General features: G+C 47.3%; 1 protein-coding gene across 2 annotated transcripts in view; it reads right to left on the bottom strand.

Annotated features, from left to right (window-relative positions):
* The window catches only part of LOC119097646 (uncharacterized), a 54894-nt gene that overhangs the window by 4902 nt on the left and 26258 nt on the right, over positions 1 to 23734 (bottom strand). For both annotated transcript variants that reach the window (XM_037220685.1, XM_037220686.1), the window contains one exon: positions 8681 to 8891. In XM_037220685.1, the coding sequence (XP_037076580.1) occupies positions 8681 to 8891 (211 nt within the window). The remainder of the gene's footprint in view (positions 1 to 8680; positions 8892 to 23734) is intronic.

Below are 23734 nucleotides of genomic sequence, written 5' to 3'. Positions count from 1 at the left end.
AAATGGACCCGAGCATACAACATCTGACTGCTTATTTATTGTCCCCTTCTCCTTCCTTTCTTCCAGGCCCAATCACAGTCATGTTGGTCTGGTATCTTACCCAAGCACAAATATTTCCTAATTCTAGACTTCCTCGTCACCCACTCTCTACTGAAGACCATGTGTGCATGATGTACTTATGAACGTGACCATGTGTTATGATAGAAAGGGTGCTAGAATACGATGCTCAGGTATAGACATCATACCCTTAAAAAGAGGTCCAGAAACGGGCTCCATGCAAAAGAAAATCCCTATAAAAGGGTACATGGCCCTCCAAGTCGCTGGGATCAAACTTTGAAACTGGACCAACATTCAAAACGGCGACGGATGCAAAACCTAACCTAACCTAGCCTAACCTAACCCGATATCGAATGCCTCAGTAAAGTACTCGTATCGTTAGCAATTTTTGGTTCATTTGTATTGCATGAAAAAACATGTCAGATGCCAGAGCGACCTTAAGGAATTTCTCTCAGCATAGCTGTAAAGGGCACACTTTACACCAATGAAACCACGTTGCTACGATTTCAACTCAGCAGACGTTGCAGACGCCAATTTTTCGCAGCGTTGTGTGGAGTGCAAGGAAACTGGGCCTGCCGACAAGTTTTTTATTCCACATACTTAGAATGCGTAAGATGCATCAGCCCAACAAATCTTGAAATCATGACATCTGTCGACTTTTGCATATTATTGCTGCCCCAAATTATCTACAGCGGATGCACCGTAATGCGACGCTCATTCCTCCTTGTGTTGAGACTAAAGCTGCCGGATTGCTGCTTTTTAGGATGCTCAGCAAAAAAAGCGAATACCAAATGAAGGGGAATATGCCACAGCCTTTCGCGCATTTACACTGCTAATGGTTCTTGGGAACCCCATCCTTGCCAACTATTAAGGAGTGACGCGAAGGGGTGCGCTGGCCATTAGTGTCAGGTGGTTTTTGTCGGAGGCCAGCGGCCTATGTCAATACCTAGTCCGGTTCAGCGCGTTGGTGGGAAAGCGTTCCGTCTTCGGGTATCTCCGTCATTGCTTGGCAGACGACGATACACTTCGAGCAGGCTGAAAGCCAGGTAACTCTCGGCCCTGATGCCCAGTTTTTTATAGCACAGACTTAAGGGAGGCCCCATGCGACCCCCTGCCGTTTCCAATCCAAAAATGAAGCTTCTTGAAAGAACTGAAGTATGCTATGTGAAGTATCCCGGTTGGTAACGACATGCGTGTCGCTAGGCTCAAAATTAGCCCGATCAGGCCAGGTGAAAACTAGAATTGCCCTGAAATCAGAACTTTATCAGCTTTACACGCTCACATCTATAAGACCATGCATGTGGCGACACGAGGTTTTTACAGACCTATCCACTGTCTAATTTTGACTGCAACGAAATGCAATTTTCTGTATTTCGAGCATACGGGTATGATATGGGGCTTCGTCGATGTAGCAGTGTCGGCCCACCGGGAAGCCTGGCGGAATCGCTGGTCGCAGCCGCCGCCCACCCCGGCTGTGGTTCGCCGTGCAACATTCATAAAAACCGTCGCACTCAGAGACCAGAAATGCGGCTATCGCAAAATCGCAGCGCAACTGCACCATACACCGGAGAGGTACCTCCAGAAGTTCACCAAAAACGCCACGCGGTAGGCGATTCCTCCAGAAGTTCACCAAAAACGCTACGCGATAGGCGATTATTTTCAACAAGCGTGGGCATGAATTCTTCGGACAGTCGTATCATGAACCCCGTGAAGTTATCGTGGGTGCGACTTCTTAGGGGGAGGGGGGGACATCACGGATGCTTTTACTACAATGAGGCTTAGATCACTCTAAAACAGGCTGGCATTTAACACAAAACCCATGCAATAAAAAGAAAGAATGATTTGACAATTCTGATATAGAAATTAGCGCAATGGTCGTTGGGTAACCATGTGCATTTATAAATCGACGGTGGTATCTTGCGGTGTGTTTTTAATTAAGTTGGATACAATTAGTTAAAAGAAAGCGTGGTAGCATAAGTTGTGCTCGCTCCATACTTCCCCCGATTACTCTATACAGGGCAAGTGAAGATACAAAGGCATAGACACACCCAGAACCATGAGTGTAATATTTGAGGAGATATCCCCCAGTTACACGAAATAAGACTTTGCCTCCCTAAGAAATGTACGTATCTTATAGTTTCCTCGCTGAAATTGCTTCTTTTCATCAGACTGGGTTTCTCAGATTCCAGTTGACCACTACAACCCGATCTCCGCCCGTTCTTCCCCTTTCCCCTCCCATCGTAGTGACGTTGTTGCGTTCGTGCCTAAGACCATACACAACTATATAAAAAGCGTTACACATGGTCACAGTGGCTATCCAACATCTACTGAAAGGCTATCCTTAGTTTGGCATCAATAAACACATACAGCAAAATCCAGCTATGGTATCAACATACACATACGCGACAAAGCCCGGCTATGGCATTACAAATTTTTCCGTCTTCCGCCACAGGCTCTCCATTTTGCAGACACAGGTATGTGAGTTGCAACGAGAAACACAGCAACGTAAACGCCAAATGGGCGCCTGTTTAGTTGCCACCTCCACGTGCTTTCCCACTCATAGAGCAAACAATCGGTCGAGTTGAAAAGAGTTGAGACAAACAAAAACATGAACTTGTATCCGCTCCGCAGCAACCGTCATGACTAATCAGTCATTATGGTAACAACTGATGAAGTTTGACGCAAAACTTTTCGGGATCGGCAAATTCGGACGCCAGGATGAGAATGCCGAAATCAAACAGCGCTCAACATAACGGCCTATAAATCATTGCCCCTTGAACGGAAACCAAATATCTTGGATTCGACATGTGCGTATATATTGGGATCTCAGATTTCATTCCTTCGCGATAATAAATAGTGTATACACTCTTAAATGTTAAGCGGATGCCGACATCAGTTGGAGAAGCCGTGTTTACTTTTCGATTGCTTTTTCAAAGATGTGCCCGGAATAATAAAGACAAGGTATACCCGAAGAAAAAGATACGCCCAAAAGAAACCATTTTTGTTCTTACGAGAGCCCTGGAGGACAAAAAATCGCAATAGAAGTAGGATGAATAGTTTATTTGGAGCGGTCCTGGTTGAGATGATGAGAAATTTTAGCACCAGAGAAGAATATTACATTGTTTAGCCATTTCACAGTGGTGACAAAAAGACAAAATGCATAAAATGTGAGGATAGGACTTCCAACATTCCAAAAGCAGTGATGCAAAACATGTGTTTGTGTTTATGTTGTCTGTGTTTTAATAGGAAAACCTGAGATGGATCTCAGCTGGCCTTTTTGACAACATTTTTCGTCTCATTGTTGGGACATCCCGATGTTCCCGTTAATATGACAGAAATGTGGAAACATCGTTTTGTTAGTGTTACAATTGCTACGCACTGAATACAGATCAAGGCTGTTCATAAGCCTCCAAATGCAGGCTTCCATCCGGTCTCCGTTACCTTGTCCACGTCGGGGAAGCCCGTGAGGTGGGTGTGTGCAGTGCGAATATAGCGCGGGTTTCCATCGTTGCTACATTTGTTGTTTGTACTTTGACATCTGTTTCACGCAAGTGTATTGCTGATTGTCATGCAACATATGAATCTTAAGGAAACATCTAATGGGTGAAGCGTGGTTGAAAAGCAAAGTTGTTGTGCGTGGATTTCCGCTCAAATTTTCGGATTTCAAGACACTGGTGCACATGACTCCCTGGAAGACGTAATGAATCAGACAAATGTCGGCCAAACCTTCAGTTGAAATGATGTTTTGTAGGCAGCAGAAGACGTCGAACGAACTAAACAACGTTGTCCTAATTCTGAATCACCGAATCACTTTTTAGAGTTGCGGCAAAACTGTGTTCCCTCTCCGCGTCTAGTTCATATCATACATGATGGTGTTTACTCCATGGAAAGGCGATAATTGGACGATAGGAGAAAGTGCTTCCAAACAAAAATTACGTGACCGAACTGTTTGAAAATCCGCGAGATTCTTCGGTCAAAGCCAAAGAATAACTGTCCGGGTTTAAAGTGCACCGGAAATCATTACAAATCCAACGCAACAGTCAGCCGAGGTTCAAATCGCGCTTTACAGCAGGACTCAAAACACTAACTCTGCTACTATTTTCTACGATCTCATTTCCTGTTCAAGGTGCTCGGACTTATAGAAGAGTCAAGTGCGTCATTCAGAAAAAAACGCAACAAAAAACTATGAGGGGGCTCCTAATCACTGATTGAGCGAACGCCTAACACTGCACGAAAGCCGAAGCTTCACCTGTTCAAAAGCATGTCATCCATGTGCACCATACAAGCTAAGATGAAAGGACGAGGGGACAGTCAGCCAGAAATAGATGAGAAGGTAACCGGCTACAAAGGCTCTGACCACAATGTCACCACGGATTTAGGCGTGCAAGAGAGTGGCTGAGCCTTATGATGTATGTGGTTATAGCGCCTTAATAACCTCGGCACGTGAGAGGTCTAGTTAAGGCGACGACAAATGCCGCTCACCGTACTGAATCCATTGTGTATCCACATAAATGCGCAGGCATACTTCCCTGCAAGCCAGAGCAAAAAATGAGGGACAGCTAATTCTTGCGATCAGTCAGAGGGCTGACTTGAAATTTCTTCAAAGCTGACAGCCAGATTTGATTATGGATCACATATTTGGCTGTTGATGGTGACAGAAGCAACAAACCAGAATAATATCATGCAGTAGTAACCAAACATAAACAGATTTCCAAAGCTGCCAATGTCCTATCACATCAGTCTGAAGCTGCTAGGATTGCAAAAGTTACCAATATTCATGGACAATTAGCAGATGACCCACACTTAGCAATGACTCGTGATGGACTCCAGCGAGAGAGAAAAAAAACATTGTGCCTTATCGACAGATTTGGAATGAGTCACAAGTAGGGCACGCTGGCTCCGTCAACTGGGCTTTAAATGTGGAAAACCCTATAATATCCGGCATTTTGTTTCAGAAATAAGGCCGTTTGCACCTCTCAGACCGCCCTCCCCTCTCCAGTTCGGGTGAGATGGGCGGTACTGAGCCAGCGGCGCGCTTGGCGGTGCGGTTCTGTGACCCACCGCGAGCAGCGGGGCTTCGATAGAGCGCCTGTGGCCGCTGCGCTCCAAATCGCCTCCAGATCGACCCGACGAACAAAGCGTCAGGTTGACTTAGGGGAGGTATAGTATTGCGAAGCTCAGCCGACATTATCAGCTGATTGTGCTTTGGTTACGGGTGAGCTTGGTTAGTTCTGTCATCAGAGGTGGGCGGTTTTGTCTGGTATGAATGATAGGCTTTCTCGTCATCAGACGTCGTGCAATGCGACTGTCGCAGCACGTGGTAAGTCTTCACATTCATGCGCATTCCGACTGTAATTAAGCGAACACTTTCAGAACTTATCAGCCTCTTCTTGCGCGACTCGGATCACAATTATCACGATAAGAGATGGGAATATGCATGGCTTACTTGCGTTGATGTTTTGCTCTTGATTCGGCGAAGGAGGATTGATTAATAGTTTAGTCCATCCTCAGAGGGATAAGTACGCTTAGAGATGGGGCTTGATTACAACGCCTACGGTTGTTGTCAGAGTAAGATCTACTGGCAATGTCAATCAACTTCATCGGTTATTACTAAGATGCATAACAAGTTATTTCATTAAAGTTACTCGATAAAAAGCAGCCTGGTCTTTGAACCCAAATGTGTATTACGCCAAACATCAGTAATAATAGTTCAGTACAAAGGCGCATCAAATGCTCTTTGGATTTGGATGAAATGCAAAACATCTCATGTGGTTTGAAACCAAAAGCAAATAAGCTGCTTTGGAAACGGAAGGATCAATGTCAACATTAAGATACCCAGCCCATTCATCACTTTCAGTCTTATAAAACGTAAACTACGGCCACATTGCCTCGAACGCAAAGCCAGCAAAGCCTGCAGTGACACAGTTTTACTCAGCATGACACGCCGGAAATTGGGAGGATATCGATCATTCACAGCAGCATAAGGCGGCCGCTAGACCAAACGAGGCCAGGGTCATCCCATGAAAAATGTTAAAATGATGCCCTTTTAGTATTTTCGCATGGCTTGCAATTCCAGTGATTTTGCATCCATGATGTACGAAAGAAAACAGAGAGTTTCATCAGTTTTTACTCTGAACTATATCAGTTCTTACTACTGCTATAATTTCTTAGGATGGGCCTAAGGTTATATTTACAGACAGCTATAGCCTTCAGCTTCATATCCAGACGTAAACTTAGGCGGTAGTGCAAGCCCTACTCCTCCTAGACTAACCAGGAAAATAGACATATAGATGCGTTGATATTTCGGCAACATGCCTTTATAGAAACGAATAGTAGAAACAAATTCAAAATTGCCTACAGATGATCATACTCGATTTCCAGGGTATGTTTCTTAAACAGCGAGCCGCAGTTTTTACAGGTCACCACCACTCAGGGGATTGAACAAGGAGCAATTGTCAGTCATTATTACGATACAGTTGATACCTTGCCAAGAATAAGAATGCGCGGAAAATGCGTATACAAGAGAATGAATTCAAGTAAACAGGCATCACGCATTACGGTTCATCCAAACATGCAAGCGAGTTTAAGTAATAGGCTTCCGACATCTCGCATGAATTATACTTGCAAACGATTTCAACCGAACAGGCATCACGTCGGGCATCACTTGTAGGTGTAAACGATTAAGCCAGCACGCATCACACATCTAGGCACATATCACGTTCGCATAGCCAGCCATGATGAGCCCTATGCGTTGTTTGATCGCGGACTTTATGTAGACACAGATTCACTTAATTCCCTGCCCGGACCCCTTGATCTTGAAAACCTCCCGCAGCCCAGGCTTGCATAAATTACATCTGATGCCACCCGGGCACTTGAGCTTCGAAAAATTCGATATCATCAGAGACTTTTTAGCCTATTGTCATTCTTCTAAGCTATGCGTATGTGCAGTTTTGATTTGCTAACGATATGTTTGTCTGCACGCAAGAAAGTGGTTTGCACGCGTGACAGTGTGGTGCGTGAAATTAGGTTAAACTGTATGAAAAACATGGAAGAGACATGGTCTTCGTCGGGGAGTCCGTGCACCCTATTCGTTTGAGATACAATGAACAACTACAAGACGCTAAAAACGAAACAGGGAATGCCTCTTTTGGTGACCTTCGTTTTTGGCAAAACACGCTCTGGCTAAAACCCAGAGAGGTATGGACCCTATGCTCCTTTTAGAACCCAATGTCATCTACAGAGCACAGGATCACCCAGGCAGGAAAATAAGTGAATTTTTTGTTATAAAAATTCGGCGACCAAACCTTAGCTATACAGGGCTTGTCACGGCCGATTATAGGAACGTGATACGTGTCTTGATGTATGATGCGTTCTAGCTTAAAATCGTTTACGTGTATAAGTGATGTCTGACGCGTGGTGCGTGATGCCAGCTTAACTGAAATCGTTTGCATATATAACAAATGTTTAATGTGTGAAAAGTGTCTGGTTGAACTCGTTGGCATGTTTGAATTAAACGTGATTCGTGATGCCTGTTTACTTGAATTCGTCTGCTTGTTCATTTCTTTTTCACCTCTTCTAGTTGGTAATTAAATATGCACTGTATCGTATTCATTGCTGGTAAATGTCCCTTGCTTTGATCCCCTGAATGTTGGTGACCTGTAAAAACTGTGGCTCGCTGTTTCAAGAGCATGCCCTGAAAATCGAGTAGGATCATCAAGGGACAGTTCTGAATTTACTCCAACTGTTCGTTTCGATAGAGGCATGTTGGCAATATATCAACGCAACCTACATCTTTATTCTCCTGTTTTTTTTCTTTTTACACTATAACTGCTGTCTTTTCTGTGACCATAATGCTCCTCACAAACGCGCTTCCGTAATTGCAAATGTTCGTCCTTTTTTCACTCAGCGTTTCTTCAACTACTGCCACCTCGGTTGCGGATGCTCAAGTGGAAATAATGGATCTACGTGGCTGATGTAAATGTCAACATGTAAATGTCATCGCTGGTGAGTTAGGCACCGACATATTGTCGGCACATTGCGTCAACGATACAACAAGCCCCATGCACAGCTGATACAACATGCACCACCCAACATCTTTGGAAGAAAGTTCGCGCCACTCTAAAATCCTTGGTTTGCATATGTAAAATGCCTTGCAGTATGTAAGACACATGTACTTCTCCATCGCTCAGTACAGCATTCAAATTAGGCTGATCATGCCTTAAATCCTTAAACGGACGTTAACATCGATTGCTACAGTTTTTAAGGATATGCAAAGAACAAACTTATTGCACTCATCAAATGATGAGCGCCCGTATGTGGCCGGAAGTATGCTGAAAAGCTGCTGTGCGTCAGCTTAATGAATCAAGACTCCATCCGTCGCTTAGATTTGGAATGAATCATCTTAATACTACTTGGACACCATGCAACTCACTCCACTCTCCCATAGCTAAGGCACCCCACCCCATTTTGAGCATAAGTATATTTGTAAAAGGCTTTTACTATTTTGTGCATAGGCACACGTATTATGTGCAAACGAAGCGCTTCAGCTAGACAAAAAACACCCACACACATGCAATAGGCAGCACGTGCGGGTCATTGCACAGATCAGTATACATGTGCTCACAGTAGTAGCTGATCGAATCGGAGTCGACCTCCATGTCGGTGACGCCGGCGCGGTAGCCGATGGTGAAGGAGCGCTGCACCAGGTCGGTGATGTTGTCCACCTTCCTGGTCAGGTACACCTTGTGGTGGGCGACGACGCTACCCTCCTCCATGGCCAACACCTCGGAGGTGGCGTACCACGAGCCGAGCGAGCGGCGGAACACAAGGTCCAACTGTGGGCACAGCGGGCATGAGGAGTCCCACTGCTGACCAACACCTCGGAGGTGGCGTACCACGAGCCGAGAGAGCGACGGAACACACGGCCCAACTGTGGGCACAGCGGGCATGAGGGGTCCCACTGTGAAACAGGGAAAACAAGGCTCAGCGGCAGGTAGCACACGATCCAGCGGTGGTGGAACACGTAGCCAAACTGCCGGGAAACAACAGATCAGGAAAATACGCTGTCCAACCGCGGGAAGTATACTCGCAGGTGGTGCGGCGCATGTGCGTCTTGCGCTTTGTTTGTGTCCGCCTATCCCAGCTGGAGGGCATCTGTACGTTTCCGCCACTGTGTTTCACTTTGACGACGCCACAGGGGGAGTGCAAAGGCTGAGGATACCTTGAACCAGTAGTGTGCCCGGTTCACACCCTTCCACTCCCATGTCGGCGCCGGCGGCTGCAACGATCAGCTGACGGGAGACGGGACGCAGAGTGAGTTGGAATAGGCTGGGAGGGCGGCAGTCTCTGATTTGGCTGGCCCCTATAAGGCGCCAAATGACTTTCCTTCAGTTCACCTTTAATTATTTCCACCTATTCCACTGCATTACCACTCTCCATTAGTTTATCATTTTCTAAACCAGGTGTCAAAGACAATGTTGAAGCCCTACGTAACCTTTGCTGTCATTTACCACGAGTCAAAATCCATAATTAGTGGGCAGACCGGCAGTGCTTACATGTTCCCTGCATCAGCATTATGAAGGATATCTTCTCATCAAAGTTGGCATGCTGGGTACTTCCAAATGACAAGCGAGGAAAGGGTGACACATTTCTCGAAATGTTCGACGACTTAACATTGATCTGCCTGATCCTAAGCCAGCAAAATCGACCAGCCCGCTACCTGTTCCGTTCATCCTAAATGTGTTGATCCACGATAACAGAGTACTATTTGTTGGAGTTCTTCACCAGTCCATGTTGATGTCCCGCCCTTAGTGTTGGTCGAAAGAGACCCTACGGACTCCAGAAGTTACCTTGTATCATTTACCCACCTGGTTAGTTTTTAAACTTTTCAGAAGCTATAGCTAGGTAGCTATTTGGCTTTTTTACCATCCAAAAACCACACCGGAGATACGCTTCTGGTGTCGAAACACGCATAATGAATGATGCCAAGACCACCAAAAGTTTAAAGATTATACGACATGTACAGCGATTATACCACACGCCGGAGGCATATTTTCCAAAAAGTTTAGGAGCGGGGGAATGGTCGCATCGACCTCATCTATAAGGGCAAGGGGTATGGTTTTTCAACCCAGTGACATCCGGCCCGGTATGGCAAAGCGTACTCATAAAATCCGCGTTCAACCGTTTCCTTGCTGTTGCCCCTGTCACAACAAGGAAAATGACATAAATGCATGGAACATAATTGCCCGTTTTAATAGCTGTCACATTTGCTATTGAAGTTATGGAAACAGACCCACTGCTTCTTGCTTTGCTCGGTATTTTTGCTCTTGCTTTTTATTTGCTCGGTATATCGGTATTCAGACAAGCCTAAAGTGCCACCAGCATCAGCACAGGCATCCGCGACCCATGCTGTGGGTGTGTCACAGCGTTCGCCGGAAGCACCTCTTTCCCTCTGTAGACTGGTTGAAAGCTTATTCTACCTCTTTTAGTTCCCCGAACGTGGAGGCGGTGGAGTGAGAATTCTGGTTTGGCGTTGTTAGCTTTTTCTGTTGTTGTTACCACCATGCGCACGTGGATAACTTCCCGCACAGTCATTAGGCAAGCGCGGCGTCTACTGTCCCCATTGCGCTCAGAAACTGTGTCTGATGCCGTAAGTTGCACACGAATCTTTAGCATATGAAGTTTGATTACACATATGCTGGTGACATACAATCAATAAATTATCGAACGTACAAGTATTTCACGAACGAATATTTCTTTTTCACAGAAAATGTGTACGATCTTTTGCTACTTGTCAGCTCTCCGTTTTTGTTTTTGCTTTGGCCCCAGTAACTTGTAACTATCCTCAGGGCTCCCAAAAAGTAACGAAAGACGCAGCAATATATACGGTCACTGAAACTTATCGGTTTGAAAAAACTCACTAAAATACCGTCTTCGTCACCGAATAAATGTTAAATCATGTATTTTGCCCGTGTGCAACATTCACAGCCTCCTCCCGAAACAAGATTAAAGAGACCACGCAAACCCCGGTAGCATTAAATCCGTTCCCCAATTCCTTCCCAGGATATCGTCTCATTGGCCAACAAATAAAGCACCATGCCAGATTCTGGTTGCAAAGGGATGCCTTCCGATGAATATTATTCCAGGTGTGAAAACCACAGTGTTCAGTTGCATAATGAATAAAAATGAGGCGGCTTATGAATGATGGTGGTGATGATTATTCATGATGTTTGCAGTGCAAAGCGGGAGAGAATGTGTCAGTAATTTGCATGTATGCTAAGTGTTCGTGTCCTTTCTGTGATAAGCATTAATTTAGACATTTTCAAGTCTGTCTCGTCCATGCATGCGTAATCAGCATGATGTGCTAGATGTGCAAAGCATGCGACATGCAACAGACACCGTTTTTATTCGCGAGGGAAGACCGAAGGTAAACAGCTAAGTTTTGTCTCTCCGTTTCGTCATGTCAGCGCTACAGGTGCTGAGCTGTGCTTGTCAGTGGCGGATCCAGAGGGAGTAACGGGACCTTTGGGCCCTGAGCCCATGGGCTCTGAAGCCCAAAGGCCCTTGCCGGCCGAACATAAGCAGTTTTTTATGTTTCCCTGTTGGGGTAGTCTCGGTTGCTCAGAGACCCTTGACACTGGTCTCGGTTAACCTACCAACATAATCGCGATATGCTCATGAGCCCTCTGCGTTGGTCTAGAGCCCTCGCAATCTCCTGCTACTTTCGAAGGGGCCCTATGCTCTAATCGCGGGCCCTATGTGCTAGCCTGCTTGGGCACGCTCGATCGTCCGGTGGTCCTGCACTGTGGGTGTTGAGTATTTCCCACTTGAACGGAGGGCTCTACGCTTTTGTCGGTAGTCCCACTTATTAACCTGCTCGGGCACACTCGATCGTTTGGGCCCTCCACCTTTCGTCGCCATTGGGGCTTACCACGCACTCAGCTGCTGAGGCCTTATAGCATTGCCTGCCTCTTACCCTGGCGGAAAGACGGGCACCGCGGAAATAGAACGCCGTGCCTCTGGTCTCGCAGACCTGCAGCTTATCCATTACACTATCGATAACCCGACCGCGATATTGTGCCTTGTTTACTTTCTAGCTTGGAGGCGTGGAGGGCCCTTCGCTCTTGTCGCACGTCCCATATATTAAGCTGCTCGGGTCAGTGGCGGATCCAGAGGGGGTCCACGGGACACTCTCCCCCCTGGACCCCGAAACAGCCCATAGGCTCCGAAGGCGCCCATAACCGACTGAACAGACCCATTTTTCTAACACAAACCACAACATTGGACGCCGTTGGGCCTCTAGCCAACCAAAAACAGTGACGAACAAGAGTAAAGGGTCCACGAGCAGACAAAAATGATTATTCCCTGATTGAGAGCGTGGTGGTGGGGAGAAAAAGGGAGCTCTTAACGCTGTCCAGGCGCACTACGTTGTTGCCGGGGCCCTATATGTCCTCTTGCCGTGGCAATCTGATCACTAAGAGGCCTTTCACGTTGCCCTTGATCTCCTCGCTTTTGTTCGGTGGGGCAAATACAAAACGTTGATGTTGGGGCACTATCCTCCGCTGCTGTTGGGGCACTATCCTCCGCTACTGTTGGGGCACTATCCTCCGCTACTCTTGGCCACCGTACTCCGCTGCTGTTCGGGCACCATCTGCTAAAATACCGGAGCATCCTTGATCAACCTTGGGCCCCCCACGGGTTCTTTCCATTGGCCCGAAAGGCTCCATACTCTGTTACTGGAGCCACATCTGTTAACCTACCGGGACACTCACGATCGTTCAGGGGCCCACCACATTGGTCTTGGGTTATTCTCGATTGCTCTGAGGACCCTGCGCTGTTGACGGGAGCCTCTCTGTTTGCCAGCCGCGGCGCCCTCGGTCGCTGAGGTGTCGCTCCTATTGGTCTTGAGTTACTTTTTCACAGGACCTACACCGTTGACGGAGGCCGAAATGTGAATCTGCCGGAACACTCCTCACTGCCCCGAGGCCCTCCACACTGGTTGTGGACCCTTCCGATGAATTCACAAGAATCCTACCACTCTGCTACCAAAAGCCCCACATCTGCTTGTGAGCGCCAGGGCATTCCGCATACTCATAGGCTCATACATACATGTAAGAGCCTGGCTAAAATCCTTTATGTACATAAGTCTGAGATCTGCACAATCACGATCTCCCTTGGCGTTTTAGCCTTAGAGCAGCAGTTGGGTATGCAGCGATGAATTTTTACCTGCACGCACTTACAATCCTTTTGCATCATGTTCTTAGCACATTTTGAGCGCTACGATATTTTGTACCGCTGCAATACGGCCAAAGCAAAAACTGTATACGTCACCAGCCGACAGCTGATCGCATCAATTAGCCGGCTAGCCGTCGGAAACCGGCCAGCTGTAGATGTCCTTGGAAAATAACATTGTGTTTCATTTTGATGGTATTTAGCAGCCAACTTTAGTACATTTTGCAATACATTCTCCGAAATACCCAGCCTAGACATGACGATGATCAATCATGATTTAGAGAAAATGCACGCGCTCCACGTCCAGTTTTCTATGGCTGCGCACATACAGAAGTATTGCCGTGTAACAAATGGCGGAGTACAAAAGAAATGTACTGTACTTCGTTGCTGTAATATGCTGTGCTTCGTATTCCAGCTATGAAATCTTGATAAGAATATCACGATTTCTTGGCCGGAATACAAAAAATAGTCGTTTTTTAGGGGCCCAAACTCCCGGGGGCTTCACGGTATTGAATCCCACTTGACGAAATCCCACATCCTTCCCTGGTGTCAGTTATTTTGCTTTCGATATGCCAGTGCTCGCAGTGTATTGGGTACGTTTAAATAGGTATGTCTTTACATACCTGACCAATTTTTGGCTTTGTGAGGTACGAAATACATTTCATCGCGCAATGTTATAAACATTCAGAGCGTTCGGAGCCATGTCTTAAGCCGCCTGCTGTGACTGAGTGGAGTAACACCAGGCAGCCATGCATACAGATACACATGCATGCATATATATATATATATATATATATATATATATATATATATATACATCCTTTTCACAGACATTCACACATAAATACATTCAGAGACCGGAATAGATGCAGTCTTGCACCGACACGCACACCATATCATTTAAATAGCTGACCATTAAGTTTCCAGGCAACGAACACCTGCAAGCCGAGCCTCAGTGCTCGGCGGCTGCAAATAGGCGAAAAACTTGCCTGCATGTTGACCACCTTTTTACACTGCGGAGCTATTTGGGAATTTCGTGGTCTGCCGCATTTACGCATTTGCGCAACGCTGCGGTTTCGATTGTTTTGTTCGCATTCAGGTTTGGCTATGTGCATGCGCTCGTGCGTATATGTACGCTCATGTGTGCCAGGCAACCTGTTGGTTGCGTATTGCAGATATTCGTTTGAAGCGTAACCTGACTGGACGCTCTATCCCCCCTCCTCCCCCCCCCCCCCCGCCCGCCCGCGCCACACATCTCTCCCCTAACAACATACAACACAGCTCATACGCCGTATGTTACGAAGCACTCCCACCACCCGGTCGACGTTGCGGGTCTGACATTTTTGCCTGCCTGCCGAGGACGACGAGACGATGAGCGGTAACTTGACACGGACGCTGGCCCACACCACTCGCACCGGAACCCAAAGGCATGGACTGACGCTCTTATTTTGGGGCAATGGCTTTCGTCCGTAACGGGAAGGCCAGCGTGTGCGGCATGCTAACGTTTGTCACGCTTGGTTTCGCGGCACGTAACTCTTCTTGCAGATCGTTTGATTACGTACTCAGACGACATCCGCCGCCGACTCCGAGAAGACTTGACCCGCTTGCTTAATTCCGCGCTTGGTTCGCTGATTTTTCTGAGCTGGTCGCACGGGAATCGTGCGGCAAGACCGCTGCTGCGACCATCGGTTTCAATTTCTTTCATGCTGGAAAACCCCGACTGCGACTGCACTTGTGTTTCCCAGGAATGGGATAGCGCCAGAGGATCTTTCCACAGTGAGTCGAAATGAGGAATAGGCGGGTGTTAGGCACTCGGCGTAACTCGTGAGACCTTTTGCCAAATCTGTTCCTGGGCCTGCCACATCATCGATGGATATCAACTTCAGAATCGGGAGGCTCCCGTGACTCATAAAGTACGAACTTCTCTACGGCTTCCATAAATATTACCGCGAGGAGCAACACGGAAACCCAGAGCTGTACTCCTGTTTTGTTGAAGCGTATGACGAATATGAGGCAGTTGTCGCTTAGACAGATTATTCAAAGGTGTTCTGATATCCACTGGCCTTAGGCAGAAACTCTTTCGAAGAAGTAACTGTTCGACGTTATGTGCACACACTGACACACAAGATGATGACGGTAGCCCGAAAATACCTGCCAGTCATATTGCAAAACATATTCGCGTGAGCCATTCAACAAACTCTGCTTGGTTCTGATCCCATAGAGTTTTGGCAGATGCAAAACAGCTTTGGTTGCTTAAGCAATGCTGTATGCTTATTTAGACTTCGGCTTAGCACTCTGAATTTGAAAACATTATGGGTTTGACGTTGGCTTCGCATTTTCTAAGTTCAAAGCCACTGTTTTTTACTTTAGCTTCATGCGCATTAAGTTTAAATCCACCGGCTTCGGGCTCGGCTTCACGCTTCAAGAATACAAAGCCATTGGCTTTGGCTTCGGCTTTATAGTTTCAAACTTAAGAGCCACCGGATTCGGCTTTGACTTTGGCTCTCTGCGACCGCCTTGGCCTAGGATCCAGCTTCGAAGACAGGAGCCCAGATTCGTACCCATGTCTGGGACTCCTTAAGCTAACGAGCCGTTCGGAGCAGAACGCCGAGAGAGAAAGGAAGAGAGAGCGAGACAGAGAGCGAGATAAATAGAGGAGAGAGAGAGAGAGAGGGAGAGAGAGAGAGAGAGAGAGAGAGAGAGAGAGAGAGAGAGAGAGAGAGAGAGAGAGTTAGAGAGAGAGAGAGAGAGAGAGAGAGAGAGAGAGAGAGAGGGGAGGGAGCGAGAGATAAAGAGAGATCCGGAGATGAGCGCCGAGGCAGACAGACATCCGGAGATGAGCGCCGACAGCCAGACGCTGACAGAGTGTGTCGAGCCACCGTTCTCTGAACTGTTGCTCTGAGTCCTTTCGTGACCCGCTGCGTCAGCGCGGTCCAATCGGTGGCCTGTTCAGGACCAAAAGAACACGCCCTATGTGTGGAGAGCGCGCCCTGGGCGACGCCCCGCATCTGATCTGGCCTGCGCGGCGACTCCCTTCTGTCGCTGACTGGTCTGTGCCCAAACCCGAGGGACGTGCGCCAGGCTTCCAGTTCGATGGCATGTCCCTGCGCTCAGGTTCTTGGCATTGAATGTTGACTTGTCTTGGTGTGGACTGGCTTCAGTCTTTGATCCGTCCTTCGGCCGTGCTCCGGTTCTGAACAAGCGTGGGAGTTTGCCCGGTGCTGGGCGCTGCTCCGCTTCGACGCTTCACTGCTAGCTTTGCTTGGAGACGCTTGTTATGCTTAATGGCTCAGTTATGGACGGTCGTCTGACGTCCCGACGCCAGACGCTGTTCCAACGGGAAATGGCCTGCCTACCAGGGTCTGTGCGCGCGGACGTCGTGCCCGGCCTGCTGTACCGTGCTCACTGGGCTTGGCTCGCAGGTAGGGTTCCTTCTGCAATCCAGAACGTCTATATGTTGGCAGGGGGAGGGAAATAGGAAAAAACTTATAGCCGGTACTTTACATGACGTAAGCTCTGCTCTGCAATGCTCTACTGAAGAGATGCCAGAACAGTGTTTAAGTTAGCGCTCTTCTTGCAGTCCAGAACAGCTACATTTGGGCGGGGGAAGGGAAATAGGAAAAAACAATAGCCGGTACATTACATTACGTAAGCTCTGCCTCACAAAGTTCCACTGAAAGAGATGAAAGTAAGGTAACATTAACGACAGATCCAAAAAGGATAAAAGAAGAGCCGTCAAATTACCAAGCGGCGTCTCTAGGGAATGATACTGCGGCCTGCCTCATATCAGGAACTTTTAACATATCTTTCTGCCTTCGGTGCTGAACATGGTTTTATTCCTCAGCATTGTTGCTGGACTAACATGGCGGTTTGCCAGTACACAACATGGCAGGCAACACCAAACGGACCCACCACGGATGCCGCATTGCGTGACTAATCAGGCTAATTTTGGGGGAATCAACCATGAGCTCAGCGCTCACAACCCGAGCAATTTCTTCCAGTTACAGGACCTCGCCCCGCAAAAGTGCAACGTCCGTCTGATCCGGTGCCAGCGGTTTACTGTCAACGGAAAAACCTTCAAGCGCAACTCCCAACAGTCAGCTACTTACGGTATTCCGTACAGTTCCGTGGTCCTGCATTTCTTGATGTGTAGTAGCAATACCCTGCGCTTAAACTGAGCCAGGCTACCTTACGTACGCCGATGAGGACCAAACCTTGCAAACACCTGCTGATGGGCGGCAATCAGCGGACTTAAGTCAGCATCGTGACATCCATCGTCTCGTTACGTGACGTGACGCGGATGGGGACTTACAGCCTCATCAAGGCTAGCTCTTTCACAGTGGTATTCAGGCGCGCGACCATTGAGATCAGGCATTTTGCCAGCCGAACTGAACGTACACGGAGCATAAACGTACAAGCTCGACATTTTTAGATTCCCTCGCACTCCGCTGCGTCCTAGCTCTCAGAGTCAATCCTGGAACCTAGACTGTACCGCACCACAAAGCTACCGCGCGTAAGTCATGATTTAGGCGCATGCCCTCAGCAACAGACAGGTCGGAGCGGTGGAGGGATTTAATGTCCGGTCCTTTCGCTCGACGATGTGGTAGTGAAGCTCGACCGAAATAGAAGTGGGCTGAATAGGTTACGAAATTGAGGTGTGGAAAGAAGCTGAGGTTTGAAGTGAGGAAGAGGTTATCAGGTGAGTATGTAGTAGGCATCCATCGCCATTTGGTCATGATTAGACAAAATATGTGAAATAAAAATCAAGAAATCTGTTACAACGGTTAGTCTTTCTCATTTCAGTTTAAGTGTTGCCCTAACCTTCCGAATGAATGAACTGCTGTGATCAGCGTTCATGCAAGCAGGTGCTTGCTGCGTGAAACCTAGCACCACCGCGAGATTGTAAAACTCCGGGTCAGCAGTGGAATTTACGGGGGAGGCTTCATGTGCCGCAACGCTTGACAATGTCCGTCCTACCTTGAGGGTAAAAACCTACGCCACCAGTAGGTGAATCAAAGTGCATGTACGTCAACCAACTGAGCTAATGCGACGAGCTAAGGAAGGAAGAAAAAGGCAATACCAGTCGCCATTTTTGTTGGAAGGCTTCAACAATTGGGGAAAGAGTTAGGCATCTCTGGAAAAATGACATGTCTTGAATGAAGAGCAAGCAAGCATTGCAAAATTGGAATCACTTTTTTATTTCCAGAATGGTGGCTGATTGTTACCAGGGACCATCAAACCGAGGTCTTTGAATGCATTGTCGTTGCTTTTTTGTCAATGATTGGTAACATTGAAATCCTACATTGGCAAGGCCATAATAAATTTATGCTGGATGGAGCCAAATGTCCAGGTGCATCTCGCATCTTATCATTCTCAGCACGTCAGTAGCGTTTTTTGTGCTTTAATTTAGGCGCATGATACTGTTGAGCAGTCGCATCTCGCCGAAATTGGTCCGATATATTTAACGACTTCAGCGTGGTGGTTCAACCGTCCAATATATGTGGAAGTCATACTTGACTATCAACACAAAAATGAGCAATTTAACTTTGTTATGACTTTTTTTCTTTGTTCTTGACAATTATTCTCAGATTTGTTCTCAAGTGTTGCTTTGCTATTCCGAAGGTGGCAATGTTTTTCCCTTAAATGCTGAAGCTTCCTCGTAAGAGTAACACCTGTTATTCACTCCCCTTCATTAGTTCATCCGAATAGTTCACTGTTTCAGACCCTTTTCATTTATTCAACGGTCATAGGGTTACTTGTTTCACTGACATCATCAACTCCTCTCCAATCAGACGACTCCTGTGACCTCGTGGTGCAGCTCTTAAACCAACGTCAGGCGCAGACGAAGGCGTCACGACACCACGCCGGTTGCACATACCACGAAGAAGACTGCGGTCACCTCATGTTCTCTCTTTTTGCTCATGCCTATCATGGAGTGCAGTCGGCAGCAGCGGCCGCGGTAAAGGTCAGGTGATGTGAGACCCGCAGTGTAGGACCGTCAGTGCCAAGAGTTGTGAGGAGTTACGCTCTCTCTGTTAAATTTTACCTCTGACCCGGAGTTCCACGATCGGATGGTAGTGTCAGGGGGAGGGGGGAGGGGGGGGGCAACCAGCACCGCTTAGTTTGGACGCAGCTCCGAGAAATATGTCCGATCAAAATCTTAGCGCCACACCTTAAAAAGGCAAAAAAGGAAATGCTGCAACCAACGCCTCGGTTTTGTTTTGTCTACCTTGCCAAATAAGGGCAACATAGCTACGTGTGCCTGCCACCTACTTACCTGTCACGTCAACAGAACCGACCTACAGACTCATCAACTCAGTTCGATTCCGGTTCAGCTCCACACCGTCGACCGAGTGAGCCGGCCATCACTCAGCTGCTCTGACCTCCCTGCCGCCGAGGGCATGCGTCTGGATTACATTATTATACACAGCAGCTTTGTGCCGCGGTACAGAGTAAGGTTCCAGGATTGGCCTCTGCCACTTAGAGCGCACTGAAGTGTGAGGGAACTTTATTTATGCTTCATAGGAGTGCTCCACATTTGCGTAGGGTTTTAAGTTGAATCAGCCATTTTGGAGATCATTCGGGGCAGTTCATAGCTCTGCCCTTCTTAAGACCTAAACCCCTCTAGTTGCTGAACCACACGCCCGCGAAAATGCGCAGGGTATTTCGTGCAAACTGTTTCAAAGTCATTAAGACATGCATGACGCCATAGCAACGTCATTCAAATACGGCCACACCAGCACAGTAAATACTGGCCACGCAGAGTTCAAGGTCGGGGAGCATAATAACGCCGAGTCGCTCCGATCTGGCGTCCGTGAGCGCTATTCCCAAGTATAGTGAACGTCAACTGGCCTTCATCAATGTTAAGCAAGCTGTGCAAACTTTATTTACGGACCATGTATTGTGCTACATTATATAAGAAGTTGGACATTATTGCTACTTATCGCAGAAATAAGACCTGCAATCGAATGAATTACGAATAGCGTCAAAACCCAGTGTGCGAATGCAAGTTAACTTCTAAAACTCACGGATAAATACGCAATAACACCACGAGAAAGGGCCAAAACACGAGCGCATAACGATATTTGCGTGTAACTTAGCGAATTCTTTTAGTACGGCACTGACATTTCTCGGTGAGTTTGAAATACTGCAAGTGAGTCCGATGATGGCAATTTTGCACGGTAAGTTTGGCAGCACCTCAACACCATACAAACGTTACTTAGCGCAACCAAACAAAAACGTGCTGAGGATGTTACTAGTTGCTAGAAAAGTTTCTAGCTAACACATTGTGTTGTCTAAAACAGCTTTTTCCACTTAAAAGTACACTATTAGTTTTAAGTGAGCTTCTTCGTCATATCTGATACTTCTGCAATGTTTTCGAGTGTGGAGCACCCCCTTTAAATTGCACACGAGAGATTGCCACGCATGGCAATTCGTCGCTGGTTATTGACATTCTTGGAAGTGCGAAGGGCTGTTCTAGACAACACAATTTAACTATTCAATAAATATGTGTCTTGATATGTCATCGCTTGATTGCGTCATGGAACGTTTGTGTGGCGTCAGAGGGACTGCCGTGCGAAATTGCCGCCGTAGAGGATGGGCTGACTCACTTGCATTACATCATCTTGTCGAGAGGTGTCGTGCTAATCGGGGCGAAATTTGCAGAACCCAAACATCGTTAGGTGCGTGCGTGTTGGACTTTGGTGGGACTCTTTCATGCTTGGCTGTAATCTTATATTGTTTACTTGCATTCATATACGCGGATGTAAAATTTCTGTAAGCTTATTTGATTTCCAGTCTCATTTCGATTTCCGATTTCCGTCTTAACTAGTATCACTTTCTGTGCCGACGCACGGCAGACACGACTATCTCGATGATTATATTTGTTTGGCCTTGAGCAATACATGGCGGTGGCAATGAGGTGGCGATGTTCGCGTGACGTTTCTATAACGTCATGCAAGCCTGGGTGACCTTGAAATAGTTGCATACTTTTTAATGCACAGGCTTGCGGGCGCCAAGCTCAGAAGTCGGAGGGTTTTAAGTCTTCAAAGTAAACGGGCATGTGAAATGTACTGAATAATCCTCCAAATGGTTATATCAGTTCAAAACCTAATGCAAATGTGGAATACTCTCCTGAATTCCGAGTCAGCGGCGGAATTTTGCGGCAAAATTAACGTGCCGCAACGATAGGGCACCCTCCGTCCCGACCTCTGATGTCACCTGACCTTTAGCGCGCCCGCTGCCACCGGCTGTAGGGACAAGCCAGTCATTAGCAAACAGTGCGCACCTAAACTGACTCGAACCCTGCTACGGCTGGGTGAATCGGAAGGCAGGCGCTCTCACTGGCTGAGCCATTGGGATAGACAACGAAGGGCCCTGAGCTCCATATCTCCAATACAGTTATCCGCGCTAATCGAGCACTAGACCTTCCCAAGCAACCCTTTCAAGTCGGCTCCAACAGGACTGAATGTAATCAGGAACCGCCGCTGCATGCGTATTTTGGAAGCGTTCAAGCTGAGAGAAATGTGGCGTGGGCTGAAAGGTGGCGCCAATTTTCACGCCGGGATCGACAGAGCGTAGTAAAACTTGTGATCTGGCCACTCTTGTGCCATCTGGCCACGCTTCTTTTCTGTCATAGCGTGATCTGCATCACTTCATAATTCGTCCTTTGGCATCCGAACGAATCATACATGTGGTTTGGTTTTTGGCAAAAGATTCCTGCAAAAAATAAGCCTAATTTACTGCTGAGACGCTTGCTTTTGAATGCGCAACCTAAATCGACCACCACGCAAACCGTTTGCTGGGTCACGAGTAAGTCTAAAATAGAGCTGAAGGTTCGCTGCCATTTGAAATTCCAACGCAGTGGTGGATGAATACGGATTTGGACTCGGGTTTGGATTCGCGGTTCGAGTAGATTGGAATATATCCACAATCTGGAATTGGAATCTTTGCATCGAGTTTTCTCGACTTCGACGTGGTTTAGTTCATTTGAACCTACCTCATCGTTCCAGGCTGCTGTCTCATTTCTTAGATTTACACTGTGGTGATCGATGTCATAAAGTACGGCCGAGTTTTATGGTTTGTAAAAAGACCGCAAGCACGAAACCCGCTCCGTTCAATCGTATCAGCTTTTCATGATCTTCTAGATTAGCTAACCTGATTCTGAGAAAAAAATATAGATTTTGACGAGCGAACCAGCTCAACCAACAACGACAAAACGCTTACGACTACACGCACTCATATGAAATACCCTGACATATTTACCGCAGGATTCATCATATAATACAATCGTCAAGAACCTCTGTGGAATAATGCCGCCAGACAAATATTTCGATGCAATGATTGCTCTTATAACGACACACACGGCAAGTTTTTTTTATAGATTTTGTTGCAACGCTTTGACTGAATGTATTCCTGATATCAGAGTCCACGTCAGCCAGGGCTTGATCCGTGAGTCCTGACCTTACCACCGGACATGGGATTGCGTAAATTCTAGTTTAAAGGAAAACTTTGGTGGCGGAAATTTAACGTGCAGCAATGCTCTGCGTGGTTCGCCCGCTCCCTGACCTCACCTGATCTTGTGCGGCCGGTGGCCACAGGGTTGGAATAATTGAACGGCCGGTTGGAATAATTGAATGGCCGGTCCAATCGCTCGACGGTGTGGTAGTGATGCTTGACCGGAATCGAGTGAGCTGAAGGGGTAACTGTGCGGCTGGTTCTATTCGCATAGCAGGCCAGTGGGTGGTAAGCGCCTATCGTCGTTGAATCGAGTGCCTGAACCTCAGTTATCCCTCGATTCGATTAACTATGGTAAGATTCTCTGGTGCTCTGAACAACGAATTAACAGTCGTAGTCGATGGGATTTACAGCCCGAACAGCCGCCCCACCGTAGGATTCCGGCCGCCCGGCTCAAACAAAATCAGCGGACCAAAGTTCTCAAATTCGGCGCGCGGTCCAAGTCTCCTCTGACTCAGCATCCGAACAAAAAAGTTAAGACGACATTAACGATATCTTTCTTCACAGCGAATAGCCTCTGAGAACAAGACTGAAGGAGCCACAAGACAGGCGATGTTCGGTGAAACCAAACGTGGCGGACGCAAACATGTCATACACATTGAGCTTCACTTAAAAAACGGCAACCTTTGCCGCAAAGTGACAGGAACAGTGCGTGCTTCGGGGTTTCCGCTTCAGATCCCATGAATTAGCCAAAAAAATAATGAAGAACACCCGTATGAGGACGCTGCTCATCGCCTCGCCGTACCCGGCATGCGGCGAAAATGTCAGGCCCGCAACGTCGACCCGAGACCGAAAGTGTTTGCTTAGATGCGCGGATGAGCCTGAGAAGTACTTTGTGTGGTGGGGATATGTGGGGCGGGGGCGGGGGACAAAGCGTCCAGACGGGTTATGCCTCAACGAACAGCTGCAAGACGCAGCCAACTGGACAGGT

The sequence above is a fragment of the Pollicipes pollicipes genome, unplaced genomic scaffold, assembly GCF_011947565.3.
Source record: "Pollicipes pollicipes isolate AB1234 unplaced genomic scaffold, Ppol_2.1 Scaffold_4295;HRSCAF=5057_pilon_pilon_pilon, whole genome shotgun sequence".
NCBI lineage: Eukaryota > Metazoa > Arthropoda > Thecostraca > Pollicipedomorpha > Pollicipedidae > Pollicipes > Pollicipes pollicipes.
The sequence above is the reverse complement of the archived record's forward strand: the minus strand, read 5'-3'. Positions and strand labels throughout refer to the sequence as shown.